Source organism: Arachis ipaensis, chromosome B08 (genome assembly GCF_000816755.2).
Source record: "Arachis ipaensis cultivar K30076 chromosome B08, Araip1.1, whole genome shotgun sequence".
In the NCBI taxonomy this organism is placed as follows: Eukaryota; Viridiplantae; Streptophyta; class Magnoliopsida; order Fabales; family Fabaceae; genus Arachis; species Arachis ipaensis.
Genome location: NC_029792.2, coordinates 10,984,626 through 11,003,642, shown reverse-complemented (window position 1 = coordinate 11,003,642; position 19,017 = coordinate 10,984,626). Strand labels below are relative to the sequence as shown.

Sequence of the window (19,017 nt, the reverse complement as noted above, 5' to 3'; positions counted from 1 at the left end):
GCATATAAACTATATATTTTTTTGTATATCATTTATATTCCGAATCTTATTATATAAATAATCAATATAATGAAGTGCCTGCCAATAGAGCATCTTCAAGGACGAATTTCTTATCATATATAATTAATATGTAGCATCTAGCTATTTGATTAGTATAGTAGCTCTTGCATTTCCCTGTATTTTTTAAGCCCTCCGTCAGTTCTCAATCATAATTTTTGGGTGAAAAAAGATAAGTATATCTAAAAAAATTACATAATTAAAGGCCATTTTGTCATTTAGTTTTTGTTAAAAATTGTGTTTTTTTTAAATACAAGACTCGAATTAGATATTTATTTATTTTTAGAATGAACAAGAACAAGGATACTATAATCCCATCCATAAGAGAAGGAATAACTAGAGCCAGTTGGCGTTGGCCAATTATGAATTATGATCATTCACTATGAGTCGATGATATTATACACCAAATTTCAACCCCCCCTTCTCTCCTTCCTTCTTATTTTTATTTTCTGATTTTCTAATTTATTTTAAAACATAATCACAAATTTTCAATAAACGGAAGAAAAATGAACTGACAATAATTCATCATCCACAATCATGATGCCAATCATGATTGCAACATCTGTTCGTTTCGCCATATTATATTGTCTACTTTTGGAGATAAAAAGAAAAAAAGGTAACTTAGTTCTCGCTCATGAATTCCAACCAATCTTTAAGAAAAGAATCTCAACTAATAATAACTCAGAAGAGAATCCCAACTAATTGATTGAGAAGAGAAGAATCCCAAATATAGTTTGCAATTTTGCATTTTCCTTCCCAAAAAGAAAGCCACGTTTAATTATGACTCTCAATATTTTCTTTTTTTGGTGACTAATTATGTCTCTCAATATGTTGATTTTAAGAACCCAAATGCCATTGATTTAATTTTCTAATGAAGGAATTTCCCTTTGCTTTAAAAATGAACATAATCCAAGAATTGATATCTATTAATAAGTTTCCAAGTCTAGCTTTCAGCTGCTTCACTATTAACAAAGACTGTCAAGTGATTATACAGAATATTCTGATAATCATATCCTTAAGTATACTATGGAATATATTATTGCAGAGTTCAAACAATCCAAGTTGTTAATCAATGTTGTATTGAGTTTACAAAAAATACCCATGTGCTATTGGCTTTGGCATGAAGTTAGCGGGGATAGACAGCTATCACTGATTCATTATCCCTGCATCTTTATATATACATTTCTGAAATTATGTTAACATTATTGCATACCATCTCCCACTTAAATAATGCTACTTGAATCTGTTTTTCATTAGTCATAGAAACCTTTTGCACTGTACTTTACTCACATCCTTATCATTACCCTTATTGGATAGGATGTGACTCCCACTTTGAATAAAGTTGCAATAAATCCAATAATAGAAGGTGTGTGAAACAGCTTTTAATACAGAGTGAGTAAATCTATTACTCACTGCTCATGTAAAACTTGGCTAGAACGGTCAATTCACACCCATGAAAACACTGAAAGGTGACATAATTCAGTTAGAGGAAGAAAAAGAATACCCGTTAGAGGAAAGAAAAAGAATACCCTTGTGCAAGTTCAAGACCTTATGCTTCTTGGTCATGCAAAATAAATGTACACAGAATCCTTGCTTTGTTAAAACTCAGAAGCATAAGAATTGAAAGGCATGGGTACAAGAACATAAATATGCAGCCGCAATGCCTCTAAAAAGAATGAGCATGCATTGAAATGGGTAAACAATAAAAGCATTAAGCAAGACAAGAGTCTTACCCTCTATATTCTTTAAGAATAAAAGCAGATTGTTCATAGTAAAAATCAAATCAAATCAGATTCTTGTTCTCCAATTTGCACTAAGACAAACCATGAAGATTAGTAAAATCCTTTGTGTCCATGTAGCGTGCAATCTATGGATAACTGCGAATGCATGTTCTGAAAGCCACAAGAATAATTCATCTGAAGTAAACAAAATCTTGAGCAGCAGATATGAAAGTTGGCTGAAATGACATGGCCAGACATGCACAACATAGAGAAGAACGGGAAGCCTGTTTTGCCATTTCAACTTTATTCAAGCGGTGTCTTTTCATGAAATTGTGGAAGGGACCTAAGTCATGCTGTGACTATAGTTGGATATGGAGAAGAAGGTATCAAGTATTGACTAGTGGAAAACTCATGGGCAAGTAACTGGGGTGAAGCTGGCTATATTAGGATGAAGCGTGAAACCATGGACGAAGATGGGACTTGTGGCATTACTACGGATGCTAGCTATCCTGTCATCACAGATGAAGCAGTATTGTAGCCTAGTGACAGGCCGTGATTATAGAATGAAACATGTTAGCTCAAGAAGATTATTACAAAGCTTTAGAAGTGTTCAACTATGGCCTCGAAACTATCATATGAAATTGAGTAACATGCAAGAAGATTCGGAAATATTTTGGGAACCAAAAGTTAGGAACAAAATGGGGGAAGGAGAAGTTATAATATTATCAAAAAAGAAAACAAAACTTCAACAAATGGAAAAGAAGATAGCTTAACCAATTCTAGTGAAAAGATAAACTAAATCTAAGTCCATTGATTCTATATGAATTACATGTATTGAATGTGAAAACTAGTAAAACAAAAAACAATGTAACACTAGAGCAAAAAGGACATGACATAGAGCAGTTAATAATATGGTGCATTTATTTCTGCGACAAGCTTCTACGTCAGTCATTTTCTTAGACAATCCTACGAGAGCAGTTAATAATATGGTGCATTTATTTCTGCGACAAGCTTCTACGTCAGTCATTTTCTTAGACAATCCTACGAGACTAATATCGCTAAAAAGTCATGTTATAATGGAATGTATTCAAAAGCTCAAAGAAAATCCATCTGTGTTATATATACTTACATTTTTTTCATGCTTTAACTTCAAAGATTATAGCTCGATAGATTTTGAAAATCCATAATTTTATTGCATTACGTAGTCACTCCTTCAACATCAAGAATTGTTATTTGACAATTCTAAATCGTTTCAAAGCTAAGATTTTAGTGATGTGAATCTTTGTCTCACAGCACAAGCTATCTTCCACTCTCCTATGCTAGCTAGGCCTTCAATTATTTTCTGCCTGGCCTTGATATATGGTATAAAACCTCTTTCTGTCATTCCCATTGCAACCTTTCCAGCTAAAACATACTCATGTTTCTCCAAGCACCCTTCAATGACTGCCTCATAACTCTCGAACCCAACAGAGTGACCCTCTTTCTCCAGTAACTCAATAATCTCAACAGCTTTCCATATCTCCCTGTTTGCCCGCAATGCTGCAAACAATTTCACTAGTGTTCCCTGTCCTGGAGTCAACCCATATTTCACAACCATTTGCTTCATCAAGTCCACTGCCTCAGCAGTCTTTCTGGCTCTGCTTATTGCACCAATTACAATGCCATAACTATTAAAATCGGGAATACATCCTGCTCCACCCATGCCATTCAAGACTTTAACTGCCTCTGCCAATTGACCAACTGCACAAAGAGACGATAGTAGATAATTACAAGTCCCACAGTCAGGATGATATCCAATTGATTGCATCTCAAGCAAAACATTAGCTACAGAATGAGAGAGACAACGGTGATCCAACCAAGCAGAAGTGAGGAGAACATGTGTCTGAGGAACTGGAAAGCAGCCAGAACGCAGAGTCCGTTGTAAGACAGCAAGTGCAATTGGGAGCGGATGAGAACTTTGGAGGGTGTAAGTTAGCAAGAAGGAAAGGGCTATCTTAGGCTTAGAGCGAGGTCTGAGAGGTATAAAAGATTGCAACATTTCATCAATAACTTGCACTTGCATGTTCTGGGAAAATGAAGAAAAGAAAGAAAAAGGATTATTCTTTGAACTATGACAGGACTCTAAGGGAATGAGAAGGTCAGGGATTTTAACATAGTTTTTGGCTTCCACTTCAGCTCTAATATCCTTCTCAAGCTTTTGCAGTGATGACACCGAACGTACCAAATGGCACTGGTTCAAAAGAGGGTGGAAAGGTAAAAGAAACCTATGCATTGTAGCTGCAAACACCATTCTTGGTGAATTAATATACTCCCAAGGCACCTTGTGACTCAAGAAACATGAATCCTGTTTGAAGTTAGTCAAAAAAAGGAGATAATTTGAGTCAAATAGATGGAAGTTAATAATAAAGCACCTTTGTTTTCCTCTGTTCGTGGAGGACTTTTGGCAAACACTTGGTGGGCAGCCAAATAGATCTTGAGTCATGGTCATGTGTTAATCATAATTCAGCTGAAAGTAAAGAAATCAGAACACTTAGGCAAAGAAAAATCACTTTTTGTGTATAAAGTCATATAACATCATCATCGATACAAAATCAAATAATCATTAGTGGTCATCCTCCAAAATCCCATTTTGCATAATTTGCAAGTAGCTCACCTGAAAATAATTTATCAAAGACATAAGGGGAAACAAATAAACATTATAGTATTTTCATAATCACAACTAACAATAAAAAATTACCAAACCAACAACAACAACAACCAATTTCCCACGCCATTGCATACTACCCTAAACTAATTTTAGCTCCTTTCAATAACAAAAGAATTACAGATAAAAAAATCCATTTTGCTTGCACAAGGGAGGCAAGTAAATTAAAGGAAGAACCTTTCGACTTGTCTTAAAAAAAGTGCTTAAAAAAAGTGCATCGCTACTCACTAGGGGGGTGTTCATGGGCCGGATGAAACCAGATTTGTCTGAGCCAGACACAACCCTAAATATTGACTGGTTCTAAGACCCTTACCACCTCATTACTTTCGGACTACAATAAAACCGGGTCTCTATAAATCCTAAACTAAAAAGAATGAAAAACAACTTGCTGCCAATGGAACTTAAAATGCAGAGTTGAACATTGATACAAATTTATCTTATACAAGTTCCAACTCATCAATTTGCAAGAACAGATCCATATACCAAGAGTCAGATATTTTGCTAGAATTTGGACTCAACAAATCAAGTATAACTGTATAAGTGAAAAACTAAAGTATGTTGGTAATAGTCCCCAACTTCAGAAAATTGTTCTCCATTTTTTTCCATTCACCTTACCAATAATATTTTCATGACTAGTAAATCCATCAATTAGAAATCTATAACGAACAATCCACATATTTTTCCACCTTGAATTATCAGAAATTTAACAATGTCACTATATATCGAGTAGCATAAAAAAGCCGCCTTACAGAATAACAGGCTTTCTTGTCTTGTTATTACTAAGTATTAGAAAACTCATATGCACTAAACTAAATAGGGAGATAAAATTACCTCGACAAGCGCAACTATGCCTACACCACAGGCAACACAACAAAAGAGGGTTGATCCCAGAAGCTCCTCCAAGTACTGCATAAAAGATATTCAAAATCAAAGAAACTATTGAGCATTCATGTCCTTTCTTAATCCTAAATGCATAACGATACAATTTATAATCAGACCTTAATTTAACTTTTTTCAAAATAATTTTTTTCAATTAACTTGATTATTGCAGAATTTCAATTTTTTAAAAAAATGAAATTAACAGTGGCTATTGGCTAATGCGTACGTGCAGTGAGCTTGGGGAACGGGGAGGGGGCGGCTGCGATGGTAGAGCTTCGCAGAGGCTGGTGGCTGAGGCGAGCAACAAGAAGCAGTGATGTATTATGTTCTCTTTCACTTGCTTTCTTTTGCTTAGGGGTGTGGTCATTCTTATTTGGTTAAGAAAGCTTGTGAACTCTTTCATGTCAACATGGGGATGTAGCTCAAATGGTAGAGCGCTCGCTTTGCATGCGAGAGGCACGGGGTTCGATCCCCCGCATCTCCACAACAGATTATCTCTTTTGAATGTTATTCAAAAGAATTATAAGGTAACTTGCAAAACACTATTGTAGTAGCATGCTACTTATTGCCTTTATTTATTTAAAAATACTTCTTCTCTCACTCAGTATTGCCTTTATTTATTTAAAAATACTTCTTCTCTCACTCAGTATTGTATTTGTTAGTTCAGAGACTGATACTAAAATTTCTGTCTCTGTTTCTAAAATTTCAGTATATCAGTACCTCCAAAAAGTAGGGACACAGGGGACTGAAACTTTTAGAGATGGAGACTGAAACTTTAATAATATTTTATACTTAAAATACTTTCATTTCAATTAATTAATTCCAATTTTACTCTTTGTGTAAATTAAATTAGAGTTTCATTCTTGTTTCAATTCCTGTCTCCTATTTTGCACCAAATTTTTAGAGATGGAGACTGAAACTTTAATAATATTTTATACTTAAAATACTTTCATTTCAATTAATTAATTCCAATTTTACTCTTTGTGCAAATTAAATTAGAGTTTCATTCTTGTTTCAATTCCTGTCTCCTATTTTGCACCAAACAGAATACTGAGATTTATTTCAATCCCTGTCTCTTAGTCTCTGTCTCTCAGTCTCAGTCTTTTCGTCTCTGTCTCTCTACCAAACGCTACCTAAGTATGCAACTATAGGAGATGGAGCTGTGGGAAAGACATGTATGTGTGCCTACAATTTTTGACAACTTAAGTGCAAATGTTGTGGTTGATGGCTTTACAGTTAACCTTGGATTATGGGACACTGCTGGTAACTACTTTTGTAATTTTCACATATAAGAGAATGAGAAGTGCTAGGAGCCAGTAGATTTTGTGATTTGTAGCCATTAATTAGTCAATATTTATATTTTTAATGGTATGAGATTACATCTAATAGTATGAACTCATTTTTCTTTTGCTGATTAAATACTGGCTAAATTTTAATAAAAGTGATGACCTTTAGACTTTCTCTAAGAAAAATATTTGTTATGCCATTATTCTTTGCTTTAATCATGTTATATATACACCAAAATCAGTTATTAAAATCAGTCACTAGTATTAAATATATATTGAAATATAAATACATATTAAAAATAAATTAAACCACACATATATTTATACACAAATATATAGCTAATTTTAGTGTACAAATAGTATTTTTATATTTTCTTAGGACTATGACCTAATATAGTAGTAACTACTATGGTCTAAACTCACATGTAGAGTTGTCTTTGTTGAGTTAAGAAATTAACTAAAATATTTAGTGATTACAAACATTATTTTTGGGCAAAATAAATAATTAGTGTGTTTAATTATAATTACTTATTACTAATTATTTATTATGTGTTGCAGATCTTAATTCAATATTAAGCAGCCCAAATGAAATGCAAAACAAATAGCAAGGAAAATGGGCTGAAAGCAAATAAAGAAGCCAAAGGAATTGGTTGGGCCAAACAGATTACATGAACCAAACCGATCCAAGCTCAAAGTGAATTTCAATTCCCTCCATCTTGCCTTACCAAAAGCAACGTTACTCTCCTCTCTGAGCAAGTCAAATCAAAGCTTCAGAAAAGTAAGAAAGAGAAAGAGAGAAAGAGCATCTTCCCTAAGCTAGTAATCAAAGAAGCAAGAGAGGAGGATTAAGCTTGAAAGGCAGATGTCAAATCACCAAGTTCAAACCAAATCAAGCTTAGGTTAAAGGTAACCCATTTCCTCTTGCATGCATCAGATCTTCTTCTCTTCTTCCCAACTCTCTGCTCTATCCGAAAATGGCATTCAAGGGAAAGTTGTTCTCTGTCCTATTCTGCTTTACATCTACGGTCACAAGTGATACTTGGGGACCAAGTAGTTTCTCAATGGCTCAGATCAAGTTGACCATTGGAAGATTTCTATGGTTGCTGTTTTATGGCTTTCGGTCAAGGTAAGGAAGTCAGAAGGAGAGTTTCTACTCTAAGGTTTATTGAGAAAAAGTGAATCTGTGGGTTGGTGAAGCTCAAGGCTCAAGGTGTTGACCTTGGAAGAAGAACCCAACAACATGCAAGGAGATAAAAGAGGTTTGCTGTTCATTCAGAAACCAAGGAGAGAAAACCAGTGAATAGAGGTTTTGTTCTGAGAAAGCTCTTTGAAGAAGTTTAACTAACTGGACAGTGTAACCTAATCAAAGGTGCATTCCGCCAGTATGAAAAACTGAATCAGAGGCTTGCCAATCTGGTTTTTCGCATAGCACAGAGGCTGTTGATGAAATCAATCTCCTTCATATTTTACAGATTGTAATGTACTTTTCTATATTTATCTTTCTGTAATTTCTTGTGAGAAAAGGCATTGTGAGAAAGCTCAAGTAAAAGCCATGAGTAGAAAAAGGCTGAGTGATACACTTGAGAGAAAAGCCTAGAGTTATTTTCAGATTTCTTTAGGTAAGTTTATGTCTTGTATCTTGTACTTGTAAGGTATCCCTTTCTTAGTTGGGTTAGCACTAAGAGTGAATAGTTAGGTATTAGCATAGCCAATGTCAAGTTAGGTTAGAACTTGAGTGTGAAAGGATTGGGTCAATCCTGTGAAATTGGTGTATGTAATAATGTTAACTATAGTGAAATTCTTCCATAGTTGTGGAGGAGACTGGACGTAGGTTGCATAGCACAAGGCAACCGAACTAGGATACATGCTGGTGTTAGCTTTTCTCTTCTCTGCTGTGTTTTGTTTTCTGATATTCATGAGACAAAAACAAATTGTCTCATAAATTTCCGCTGCTGATTACAAACAGAATCAGAATTGAAAGTTTGTTTTAAAAGGATAATAACAGCAACTTAAAAGGTAGGCATAGATTCAACCCCCTTCTCTAAGCCTACCACAACCTTCAATTGGTATCAGGAGCTAAGGTCTCAAGAATCAAGCTTAACCGCTTGGAGCAAAGATCCAATGGCGAACAACTTGGGCACAACCACAGTTGCCTATACCCTCACTGAAGGCCAGTCAAACAACCGGCCACCTTTCTTCAACGGGAAGAACTACTCCTACTGGAAAGAAAAGATAAGGATTTTTATCCAATCCATTGACTACAACATATGGAAGATTATCGTGAGCGGTCCAAAGATCCCAACAAAAATAAGTGCTGATGGAGTAGTGACTCCAAAAGAAGAAGCTGAATGGAATGAGGATGATAAGAAGAAGATAGAGCTGAATGCTAAAGCAATCAACCTTCTTCACTGTGCTATCAGCTTTGAAGAGTACCGAAAGGTGTCTAGATGCAAGACAGCCAAAGAAATCTGGGAAAAACTCCAAGTTACACACGAAGGCACCAAACAAGTAAAAGAAACGAGGATTGATATGCTGCGAAAAGAGTACGAGATGTTTAGCATGAAGGATGGAGAAAGCATTGATGAAGCATTTGAGAGATTCTCAATCATAATCAACAACCTTGATGCTATGGGTACAAACTATGCATAACAAACCTTGGTGAGAAAACTCTTTAGAAGCCTCACAAAAAAATGGGAAAACACTACCACTGTCCTAACCGAGAGTAACAACATAAATCCCATTACCTATGATGAGCTGAGAGGAAAACTCCTTGCCTATGAAGCCACACATACAAACACAGACTCAAAGAAAAAGGGAATAGCCCTCAAGTCACAAATAGAACCGAAAGAGAGTGAGTCTAGTGATGGTATTTCAGATGACGAGCTTTTGTTTTTTGCTAGGAGATTAAGAAGAATGATGAAGAACAAGGGCAAATACAAAGGTTCAAGTTCAAAGGAGCACAAGATCGACTTGAGCAAAGTGACGTGCCATCACTGCAAGGAGGCTGGACACTTCAAGTTAAACTGCCCAAAGCTCAAAAAGGATGACAAAGGAAAGAAGGAAAGAAAGAGAGTACTCATGGCAGCTTGGGAGGATCTTGAGAATGACTCAAATAAAGAAGAAGAATCTGAAGGAGATGAAAAAGACTGCTTCATGGATGGAAACAACAATCTTGATGAGGTAAACTATTATGATTTGACCATTGAGGACTTGCATGCTATTATTGATGATCTCACTTTAAACACATCAAAACTGCTTGACAAATACAATGAATGCAGATCTGAAAGAGATGTGTTAAGAGTTGAAAATAATTTTTTAAAAGAAAAAGTGAAGGAAACTGAATGTGCTTTGGACATCATTGAAGAAAACAGATTTCTAAAATCTGAACTTGAAAAATTAAAAGGAAAGCACATTGTGGATCCTACTCATGAGTTAATTGCTGAAAATGAAAGATTAAATGATATGATTAAAAGGCTGAATGGCGACTTAGCAAAATTTGCTCAAGGTTCTAGCAACTTGGACAAATTACTTGCAAGTCAAAGACCATTATTTGAAAAATCTGGTTTAGGCTACATAGCCAAGGAAGATGCAGTTTCAAATACTTCCTCTATAAAATTTGTGGCTTCTTCATCAAATACTAAATCCATACCAAACAAATCGGGTATTGGATATGTTTCAACTTTTGAAGAAAAATTTGATGAAGTATACACAAGTGAAACTGAGCCGTCACCAAGAACTTATCTGAGTTCAAACCGGCCAGGTTTGGGTTACATTTCGAAAAATGAGGCTGTTTTCGAGAAATCACTATTTTACAACAAAACCTCATTTTCGAAAGGTAAAAATGTTCAAAGAAATTCTGGTGAAAATACTTTTGCAAAGAGGAATAACTTTAATAAAAACCAGTTTGTCAAAAGGAATGCATCTACTCCAAAAACCAGAAAATCTCAACACTTTAATCATTTCAAGCAATTTAATTCACCTAAATTTCAGCGACACACATCAGAAAATCATTGTATCAATTGCAAGAAATTTGGTCACTCATATACACAATGCTTCATTGAAAAGAGAGTTGTAGGAAACAAAATTTACAATGTTATTTGTGATTTCAATGCACTTGGGCAACCAAGATGGATTAACTTCAAAGGATTCAAATTAATTTGGATACCTAAGGCTGCTTGAAACTCTTCATGCAGATTTGCCTAGCATCCAAGAACAAAAAGGACATGTGGTACATGGATAGTGGATGTTCAAGGCACATGACTGGAAGGTCAACTTACTTCATCAAACTAAATAAGTATGATGGAGGTTTTGTGACCATTGGAGATGATGGTAAAGGTAAAATCATTGCTGTTGGAAAAGTAGAAAATCAGGTTCAAAAGGAAGATGAAATCACTCAAATTCATGAAAAGGAAAATTCTGGTCAAACTGAACCAGAAACTGCACTTGCTGAAAATTCGAGAGACAATTCTATTTTGTCTCATGAATTTGAAGGAAAACTGGAAACAGCAGCACCCAGAATCCCTTGGTGACTGAATCTGCCACCAAATCCACCAGACCTCGTGAATGGAGGTTCTTGAAGAACTATCCCGAGGAATTTGTCATTGGGGACGTTTCTCATGGAGTGAAAACACGGTCCTCAACTAGAAAGGCAAATGAAGGATCAAACATTGCCATTCTCTCACAAATAGAGCCTCAAAACGTCAAGGAAGCACTTAGTGACCCCTCTTGGGTTAAAGCTATGGAGGATGAGCTTCTTGAGTTTGAAAAGAACCAAGTATGGACTTTGGTTCCAAGGCCAAGTGGAAAGAAAGTGACCGACACCAAGTGGATATTCCGGAACAGGTTGGGAGAAGATGGTAGCATTGCAAGAAACAAGGCAAGGCTGGTGGGACAAGGATATGACCAAGAAGAAGGAATAGACTTTGATGAATCCTTTGCCCCTGTTGCCCGAATGGAAGCCATAAGACTTCTTTTAGCTTATGCTGCATTTTGTGGTTTTAAATTATATCAAATGGATGTGAAATGTGCATTTTTGAATAGAGTGATAAATAGAGAAGTATATGTGGAGCAGCCTCCTGGTTTTGAAAATAAAGAGCATTCTAATAATGTTTTCAAATTATCTAAAGCTCTCTATGGTTTAAGACAAGCTCCTAGAGCTTGGTATGAGAGACTTAGCTCTTTTCTTTTGAAAAATGGTTTTCAAAGAGGCACCACTGACACAACTCTATTTATCAAGAACTCTAATGATTCTTTTATTCTAGTCCAAATATATGTTGATGACATTATTTTTGGATCAGCCAATGAATCCCTTTGTTCTGAATTTAGAAAACTCATGACAAGTGAATTTGACATGAGTATGATGGGTGAACTTAATTTTTCTTTGGGCTGCAAATTAAACAAACTAAAAAAGGTATTTTCATTCATCAAGAAAAGTATGCCAAGGAATTAGTTAAGAAATTTGGTATGGAAAATGCCAAACCCATGGGAACTCCCATGCATCCTAATTCTAAATTAGATAAGGGAGAAACTGAGAAAGATGTTGATGAGACTAGGTATAGAGGAATGATTGGTTCTCTTATGTACTTAACTTCCTCTAGACCCGACATTGTGCAAAGTGTTGGATTGTGTTCTAGGTTCCAATCCAAACCAAAAGAGTCACATCTTTCTGCAGTTAAAAGGATCATTAGATATGTTCATGGCACATCCAATTTTGGTCTTTGGTATCCTAAGATTGATGATTTTTCTGTAGTTGGTTATTGTGATGCAGATTTTGCTGGTGATAGAGTTGATAGAAGAAGCACTTCAGGCTTATGTTGCTTCCTTGGGAAGTCCTTGAATGTTTGATCCAATAAGAAACAGCCAATTGTGGCTCTATCCACTGCTGAGGCTGAGTATATAGCTGCTTCTTCATGTTGTTCTCAGCTTTTATGGTTAAAAACACAGCTTGCCGATTACAAACTAAATGCTGAAAATATTCCTTTAATGTGTGATAATACGAGTGCCATTAATATTTCTAAAAATCCAATTTTGCACTCTAGAACTAAACATATTGAAGTGAAATTTCACTCAATAAGAGAGCATGTCCAAAAGGGAGATATTAGCATTCAATTTGTTAAATTAGAGGAGCAATTAGCAGATATTTTCACAAAACCATTAGCTGAGGATAGATTCTGCATGCTTAGGACTTGTCTAGGAATTTTGAGTTATGATTCTTTATTTGAAAAATGCTGATGTGTTTGCTGGAGCTTTTTGTCTCATAAACAAGTATGAGACAATTCTGGGCAGAAGAAGAGCGTTTTCCCTTTAATCAGCGTGAACTGGGCTTATTTCAAGTGCAAAATGATTTGGGCCAACCTCAAAAATCAGATCTAGAATGGTCCAATGTGTTTCCATTAAATCCAACTATCCCTGGGCCCAAATATAAATGTTACATTTTTTTGTTAAAATTTTTTTTTGTTGGGTTGTGTGTTTAAATTTTTTTTGAAAAAGTTTTATTTTAATTTTTTGTCCAAAAAGATTTTCAGTTTAATTTAATTTTTTTTAGGATTTTGATTATTTAAAATTAAATTTCCTTGTTTTGAAAATCAAATCAAATCTTTCTTTTATGAGGTCATGTCTTTTCAAGTCTTTTCAAATGGTGATGCAGTTGCATGGTTTTGAAAATTTTCTTTTTGGGTACGGTTACCAACACTCCATCTCTTCCCTCCATAACTCCTTCGCTATCCCTTCGGTTTTCACCACTACCCTCATTACTCTTTTTCTTCTTAAATCAAAAACCACCAAATGAGGAAGAAAACCATAGCACACAAACCTCCTCGTGAAAAGGTGTATAAACTTCCATCCAAGCGTTCCACTCACTCCCAAGACAAAACCTTCACACCTTCACCATCTCCTCCAACCTCTCCTCCTCGCACTGCTCCCATGGCGTGAACCAAGACCACGCCAAGGTACCCTGTCCCTGCCAAGCCGACACCACCACCGAAAGTCACACCATCCAAGCCAAGGTCATCGAAACCGAGTTCATCCAAGGGGAAGCGACCAGCCGTACCAGAACCTCCACCTGAGTCCACACAACCAAAGTCTAGGTCTGTTCCATCACGTTCTCAAAGAGGTAAAACTCGAGTTCCTCTTAAGTCAGTTAAAGAACCAGACATTGGCCCTTTTGATCACAAAGCTCACTTTTTGACTTCTCATTCGAACTATAACCCTTATAGATTTAAATCTGCCATGAACAATGATTTTTATGAAGGGGTTATCCAGTATCGTACCCTATGTCCCTCTTTTCTCGCTGATTTGCCATCTTTGAAAAGAAAATATTTTCCATTTGTTGATAACTTGATTTTTCTAGACTGGAATCACCTTTTGACATCAAAAAGCCTGTTTATCCCTTATTGGTCAAAGAATTGTATGCAAACATGACTTATCATGAAGGCACTGCTCACTCATATGTAAAGGGTCGAGACATAGTTTTAAATAATGAAACTATCAGTGATGCTTTGTGATGAGTTTGGAAAACTCTAATTTAATTTTGATGATGAACAAATATTATTAAAATATTTAAATAACAAAATTATTAATTTGACTTTCACATAACATATGTTAATTAATAATTTTGTGATGCAGATTTTTAATTGGGCCGGAAAATAAAAATATTACTAGTCCAAATTAAAACCAACAATCAGCCTTGCTACATGTTTCCTATTATGTGGCTGAAATTGTTGTATTAATGGGTCAAGCTCAATGTTATTGCAACCAAGCCCATATTTAATTTTGATGGAAGTTTCCTATGCTTGATCCGTTCCAAATTTTATCAGGAAAGCAAATATTATTATTGGGCCAGAAATTTAATTATTATTGCAACTAAGCCCAACTCCATTTGAGATAAGAATTCCTCATGCTTTGTTCAAATCCATGAAGCAAAGAAATAGCCTCAATGCTTCCAACGGATTCTATTTCACTCTTTAGAAGGATTTGAAATTTTATTCACTAACATTGGGAACATGAGAGAGAACTTGACTTTGATTTGATAGGGAATCATTATGATTCACGCTACTCCACCTAAAGGGAAGTAAAAGCAACCTTTTATCAAATTAATTTTGTTTATCTCATAAAATTGCTTTTCTTTTAAGATTGGTTCTTCTCTCTCATCTCTTTCTCTCTTCGGTTATTACACAGAAAATATAGGCAGCCATGGAAGCAAAAATGAGCTACCGAAAGGAAGAGAAAGCAAGCCTAAAGACCATCACAATGATGGCAAGAAAACATACTAAAATAAAAAAGAGCTGTGGCTGAGATTATCACTAATTTTGGATAGATTTGGTGAGGTAATCTTGGCTTCTCCATGCTCAAAAAGGAAGAAGAAGATCTTGGCCAGCAGGGTGAGATTCTTGGAGGATGGCTTGTCTTTGATTCTGCTCAACCACCACAAGAAGTAGCTAGAGTGGCGAAGTGATGGTAGAGGCAGAGATTGAAGCAGATGAAGTCATCATCATCATGAAGCATCAAGGGCTAGAAATCCATCTTGGAGAGCAAGCCAAGGATGGAGAGCTCAGATTGATGAAGTGTGATGACCAAGGAAGGACTAGAGGTAATTGCATGTTGGTTATTGCATGGTTATCTCTTCTCTCTCTGTGTGGCCGAACCGGTTTCTTGAAGGAAGAAGAAGTTGGCTTGGATTTTTGGCTTCATGTGTGGAGGCTTCTCTCTTCTATAAAAAGGGGGAACAGCCACTGTTTGGAGCAAGGAGTTAGAAGTAAGCAGTGAGAGTGCAAGGCACAGGATTCTCAGAGCTACCTAAGCTTACAAATTTTCTTCTCCTTCAATGTATTATGTTTAGAATTTTTCTGTTTAATTTTGTCAGGTCTTGAGTCTCATGGAAAAAGGCAAACAGTGAGGTTTGTATGAAAAAGGAGGGACGAGCTAAAAACAGAAAAGTCTCCTCTAAATCCAGCAAGTGTTAGCAAAAAAAAAGGGGCTAAGATTCAACCCCCCTTCTCTTAGCCACTGAAACCATCAATTGGTATCAGAGCTTGGTCTCAAAGAGATCAAGCTTTGCAGCTTGGAGTAAAGATCCTCATGGCAAAAAACAGTGGCGTAAATGTGGTGTCCTATAATCTGACTGAAGGTCAATCAAGCAACAGACCTCCTCTTTTCAATGGAAAAAATTATACCTATTGGAAGGAGAGGATGAAGATATTTGTACAAGCAGTGGATTACAGACTTTGGAAGATTATTCTGGAAGGGCCTCAATTTCCAACTACCACAAGTGCAGAAGGAGTAGTCTCTCTCAAACCAGAAGCAAGATGGACCGAAGAAGATATGAAGAAAATAGAGTTAAATGCCAAGGCAGTAAACCTGCTCAACTGTGCTATCAGCTTTGAGGAGTACCGACGGGTATCACGATGCACAACGGCAAAGGAAATCTGAGACAAGCTACAAATCACTCATGAAGGAACCACCATTGTCAAGAAAACTCGGACAGACATGTTGAACAGAGAATATGAAATGTTTGCAATGAAGGAAGGAGAGTCCATTGATGAACTGTTCGAACGGTTCAACACCATCATTGTTGGCTTAGATGCTCTGGGAATTACACATTCAGAATTTGTGCTAGTGAGAAGAGTGTTGAGATGTCTTACAAAAGAGTGGGAAACAAAAGCTTTAATTATTTTTGAGAGCAGTAGCTTAGATTCCATGACAGTTGATGATTTGAGAGGAAATCTTCTTGCTTTTAAAAACACCTATTTGAAAAAAGATTCAAAAAAGAAAGGAATAGCTTTTTCTTCTGTAACTAACCCTCTGGATGATGAATCCAGTGATAACTCTTCTGAAAATGAGTTTGTGTTGTTTGCAAAAAAATTTAGGAAAATGGTGAAGCTCAAAGGTAAAGGCAGCAGCTCAAGGAAGATGAAGAAAGACCTTAGCAAAGTAACCTGTTACAATTGCAAGGAAATGGGGCACTTCAAATCTAATTGTCCCAAGTTAAAGAAGGAGGAAAAGCCGAAAAGAAGAAAGAAGAAGGGACTGATGGCCTCATGGGAAGACTTGGAGAATGACTCAGATGATGATGATGAAGAAACCGAGACCAAGTCACAACCATGTCTTATGACAGATCACATAGATCAGCTTGTTTTGTAGGTGTGCCTAGCATCCAAACGGAAAGAAAATATGTGGTATATGGACAGCGGATGCTCTAGGCATATGACCGGAAAGACAACCTTCTTCATAAAGCTTGATGAATATGATGGAGGACTTGTCACTTTTGGTGATGATGCAAAAGAAAAAATAGTGGCTGTTGGGAAAGTTGGTAAAAAATTTTCTTCTTGTATAAATGATGTTCTCCTTGTACATGGTTTGAAACATAATTTGCTTAGTGTTAGTCAATTGTGTGATTTGGGTTTTGAAGTTGTTTTTAAGAAGTTTGTTTGTTTGGTTGTTTGTGAGAAAATTGGTGATATTTTATTTGAAGCCAAAAGGTATAACAATGTGTATGGATTAACTCTTGAGGAATTAAAGGAACAAAATGTAACATGCTTTACATCTCTTGAATCTGAAAAATGGCTTTGGCATAGAAAGTTGGGTCATGCTAGCATGTACCAAATTTCTAAGCTAGTCAAAAAGAATTTGGTTAGAGGAATTCCATATATTAAGTTTGAAAAAGATCTTACTTGTGATGCTTTCTAATTAGGCAAACAAGTAAAATCATCTTTTAAATCAAAAGATGGAATCTCAACCAAAAGGCCATGAGAAATGTTACATATTGATCTTTTTGGTCCTACTAGAACTCAAAGTTTAGGAGGTAAATTCTATGGTCTTGTGGTAGTAGATGATTACTCTAGATTTGGTTGGGTACTTTTCCTTGCTCATAAGAATGATGCTTTTCAAGCCTTTTTCACTCTTTGCAAGAAAATTCAAAATGAAAAGCATTTGAAAATTGCCCATTTGAGAAGTGATCATGGAAGGGAATTTGAAAATCAAGATTTTGAAAAATTCTGTGATGACTTAGGAATTTCTCATAATTTTTCATGTCCTAGAACCCCCCAACAAAATGGGGTGGTTGAAAGAAGAAATAGAAGTCTTCAAGAGATGACTAGGGCTATGCTATGTGAGAATGAGATTCCTAAATTTTTGTGGGCTGAAGCTGTGAACACATCATGTTATATTTTGAATAGAACAATCATTAGAAAAGGGTTAAAGAAAACCCCTTATGAGCTATGGAAAGGAACCCCTCCAAATCTTAAGTACTTTCATGTTTTTGGATGCAAATGTTTTGTGCTTAATAATAAAGAAAATCTTGGAAAGTTTGATCCAAAATCCTATGAAGGAATGTTTGTTGGATATTCCACCACAAGCAAGGCCTATAGAGTCTATCTCAAAGAGCATAGAACCATAGAGGAATCCATACATGTTACTTTTTGTGATTCTAACTTAATTCCCAGTATTGTGAAGGATATTGATTCATATTGTGAAGAGGCTGGAACAAATAAAGAAAATCCCAAATCTGTGCAAAGTGAAGAATCTGTCAGCCCGGTTTTGTCTCGTCAGATTGGAGGAGACATTTCCATTTTGGCTCCTGAGCAGGCACGAGCAACTGAAACAGTGAGACCACCAGAAGATCATCAAAGCTCTACACCTGTCCGAAAGCCGAGAGAATGGAAGTCGATGAGGGGTTATCCTCATGACTTCATCATTGGTGATCCCTCTCATGGTGTAACAACAAGATCATCCACCAAAAGGCAAGCCGAACCTAGCAATCTTGCTCTCTTGTCACAAATAGAGCCCAACAATGTCAAACAAGCTCTTGAGGATCCATCATGGGTTAAAGCAATGCAAGAGGAGCTTGCTCAATTTGACAAGAATGAGGTTTGGACACTAGTACCTCATCCGGATGGTAAGAAAGTTACCGGTACTAAGTGGATATTTAAAAATAAACTTGGTGAGGATGGACAAGTTGTTCGTAACAAGGCTGGATTAGTGGCCCAAGGTTATAATCAAGAAGAGGGTATAGATTTTGATGAATCTTTTGCTCCGGTAGCTAGAATGGAAGCAATTAGATTGCTTCTTGCCTATGCTGCCCATAAAGGTTTCAAAATGTTTCAAATGGATGTTAAGTGTGCTTTCCTTAATGGCTTTATTGATAGAGAAGTGTATGTGGCACAACTCCCCAGTTTTGAACAAAAAGAGTTTCCAAATCATGTTTTCAAGTTAACTAAGGCTCTTTATGGTCTTATACAAGCTCCAAGAGCTTGGTATGAAAGGCTTAGTGCCTTCTTGTTGGAAAATCAATTTCAAAGGGGTACCACCGACACTACTTTATTTATTAAAGCATCTAATGATGACATACTCCTTGTTCAAGTTTATGTTGATGATA

At 36.1% G+C, this 19,017-nt stretch overlaps 2 protein-coding genes and 1 non-coding gene across 10 annotated transcripts in view; 2 read left to right on the top strand and 1 right to left on the bottom strand.

Moving 5' to 3' along the window:
* LOC107613983 (pentatricopeptide repeat-containing protein At1g06270) lies at positions 1,584 to 5,717 on the bottom strand. Of its 8 annotated transcripts, none has more exons than XM_016316193.2 (4): positions 5,588 to 5,716; positions 5,314 to 5,388; positions 4,190 to 4,284; positions 2,863 to 4,122 (listed from the first exon to the last, which is right to left on the bottom strand). In XM_016316193.2, the coding sequence occupies exon 4, from the start codon at positions 4,066 to 4,068 to the stop codon at positions 3,037 to 3,039; it is 1,032 nt and encodes a 343-aa protein (XP_016171679.1). In that variant the 5' UTR covers positions 4,069 to 4,122; positions 4,190 to 4,284; positions 5,314 to 5,388; positions 5,588 to 5,716; the 3' UTR covers positions 2,863 to 3,036. The 8 variants fall into 8 exon arrangements, 6 of the variants coding, with proteins under 6 accessions (XP_020964532.1, XP_016171679.1, XP_020964531.1 ...); XM_021108872.1 differs by having other exon boundaries at positions 2,863 to 4,098; XM_016316194.2 differs by having other exon boundaries at positions 2,863 to 4,055.
* TRNAA-UGC lies at positions 5,773 to 5,845 on the top strand. The gene has a single exon. It is a non-coding gene; the product is annotated as a tRNA-Ala (tRNA).
* The window catches only part of LOC107610509 (rac-like GTP-binding protein RAC2), a 21,579-nt gene continuing 9,077 nt past the window's right edge, over positions 6,516 to 19,017 (top strand). Inside the window, 1 exon segment of the mRNA XM_016312559.2 lies at positions 6,516 to 6,624. Coding sequence (XP_016168045.1) covers positions 6,516 to 6,624 — 109 coding nt within the window.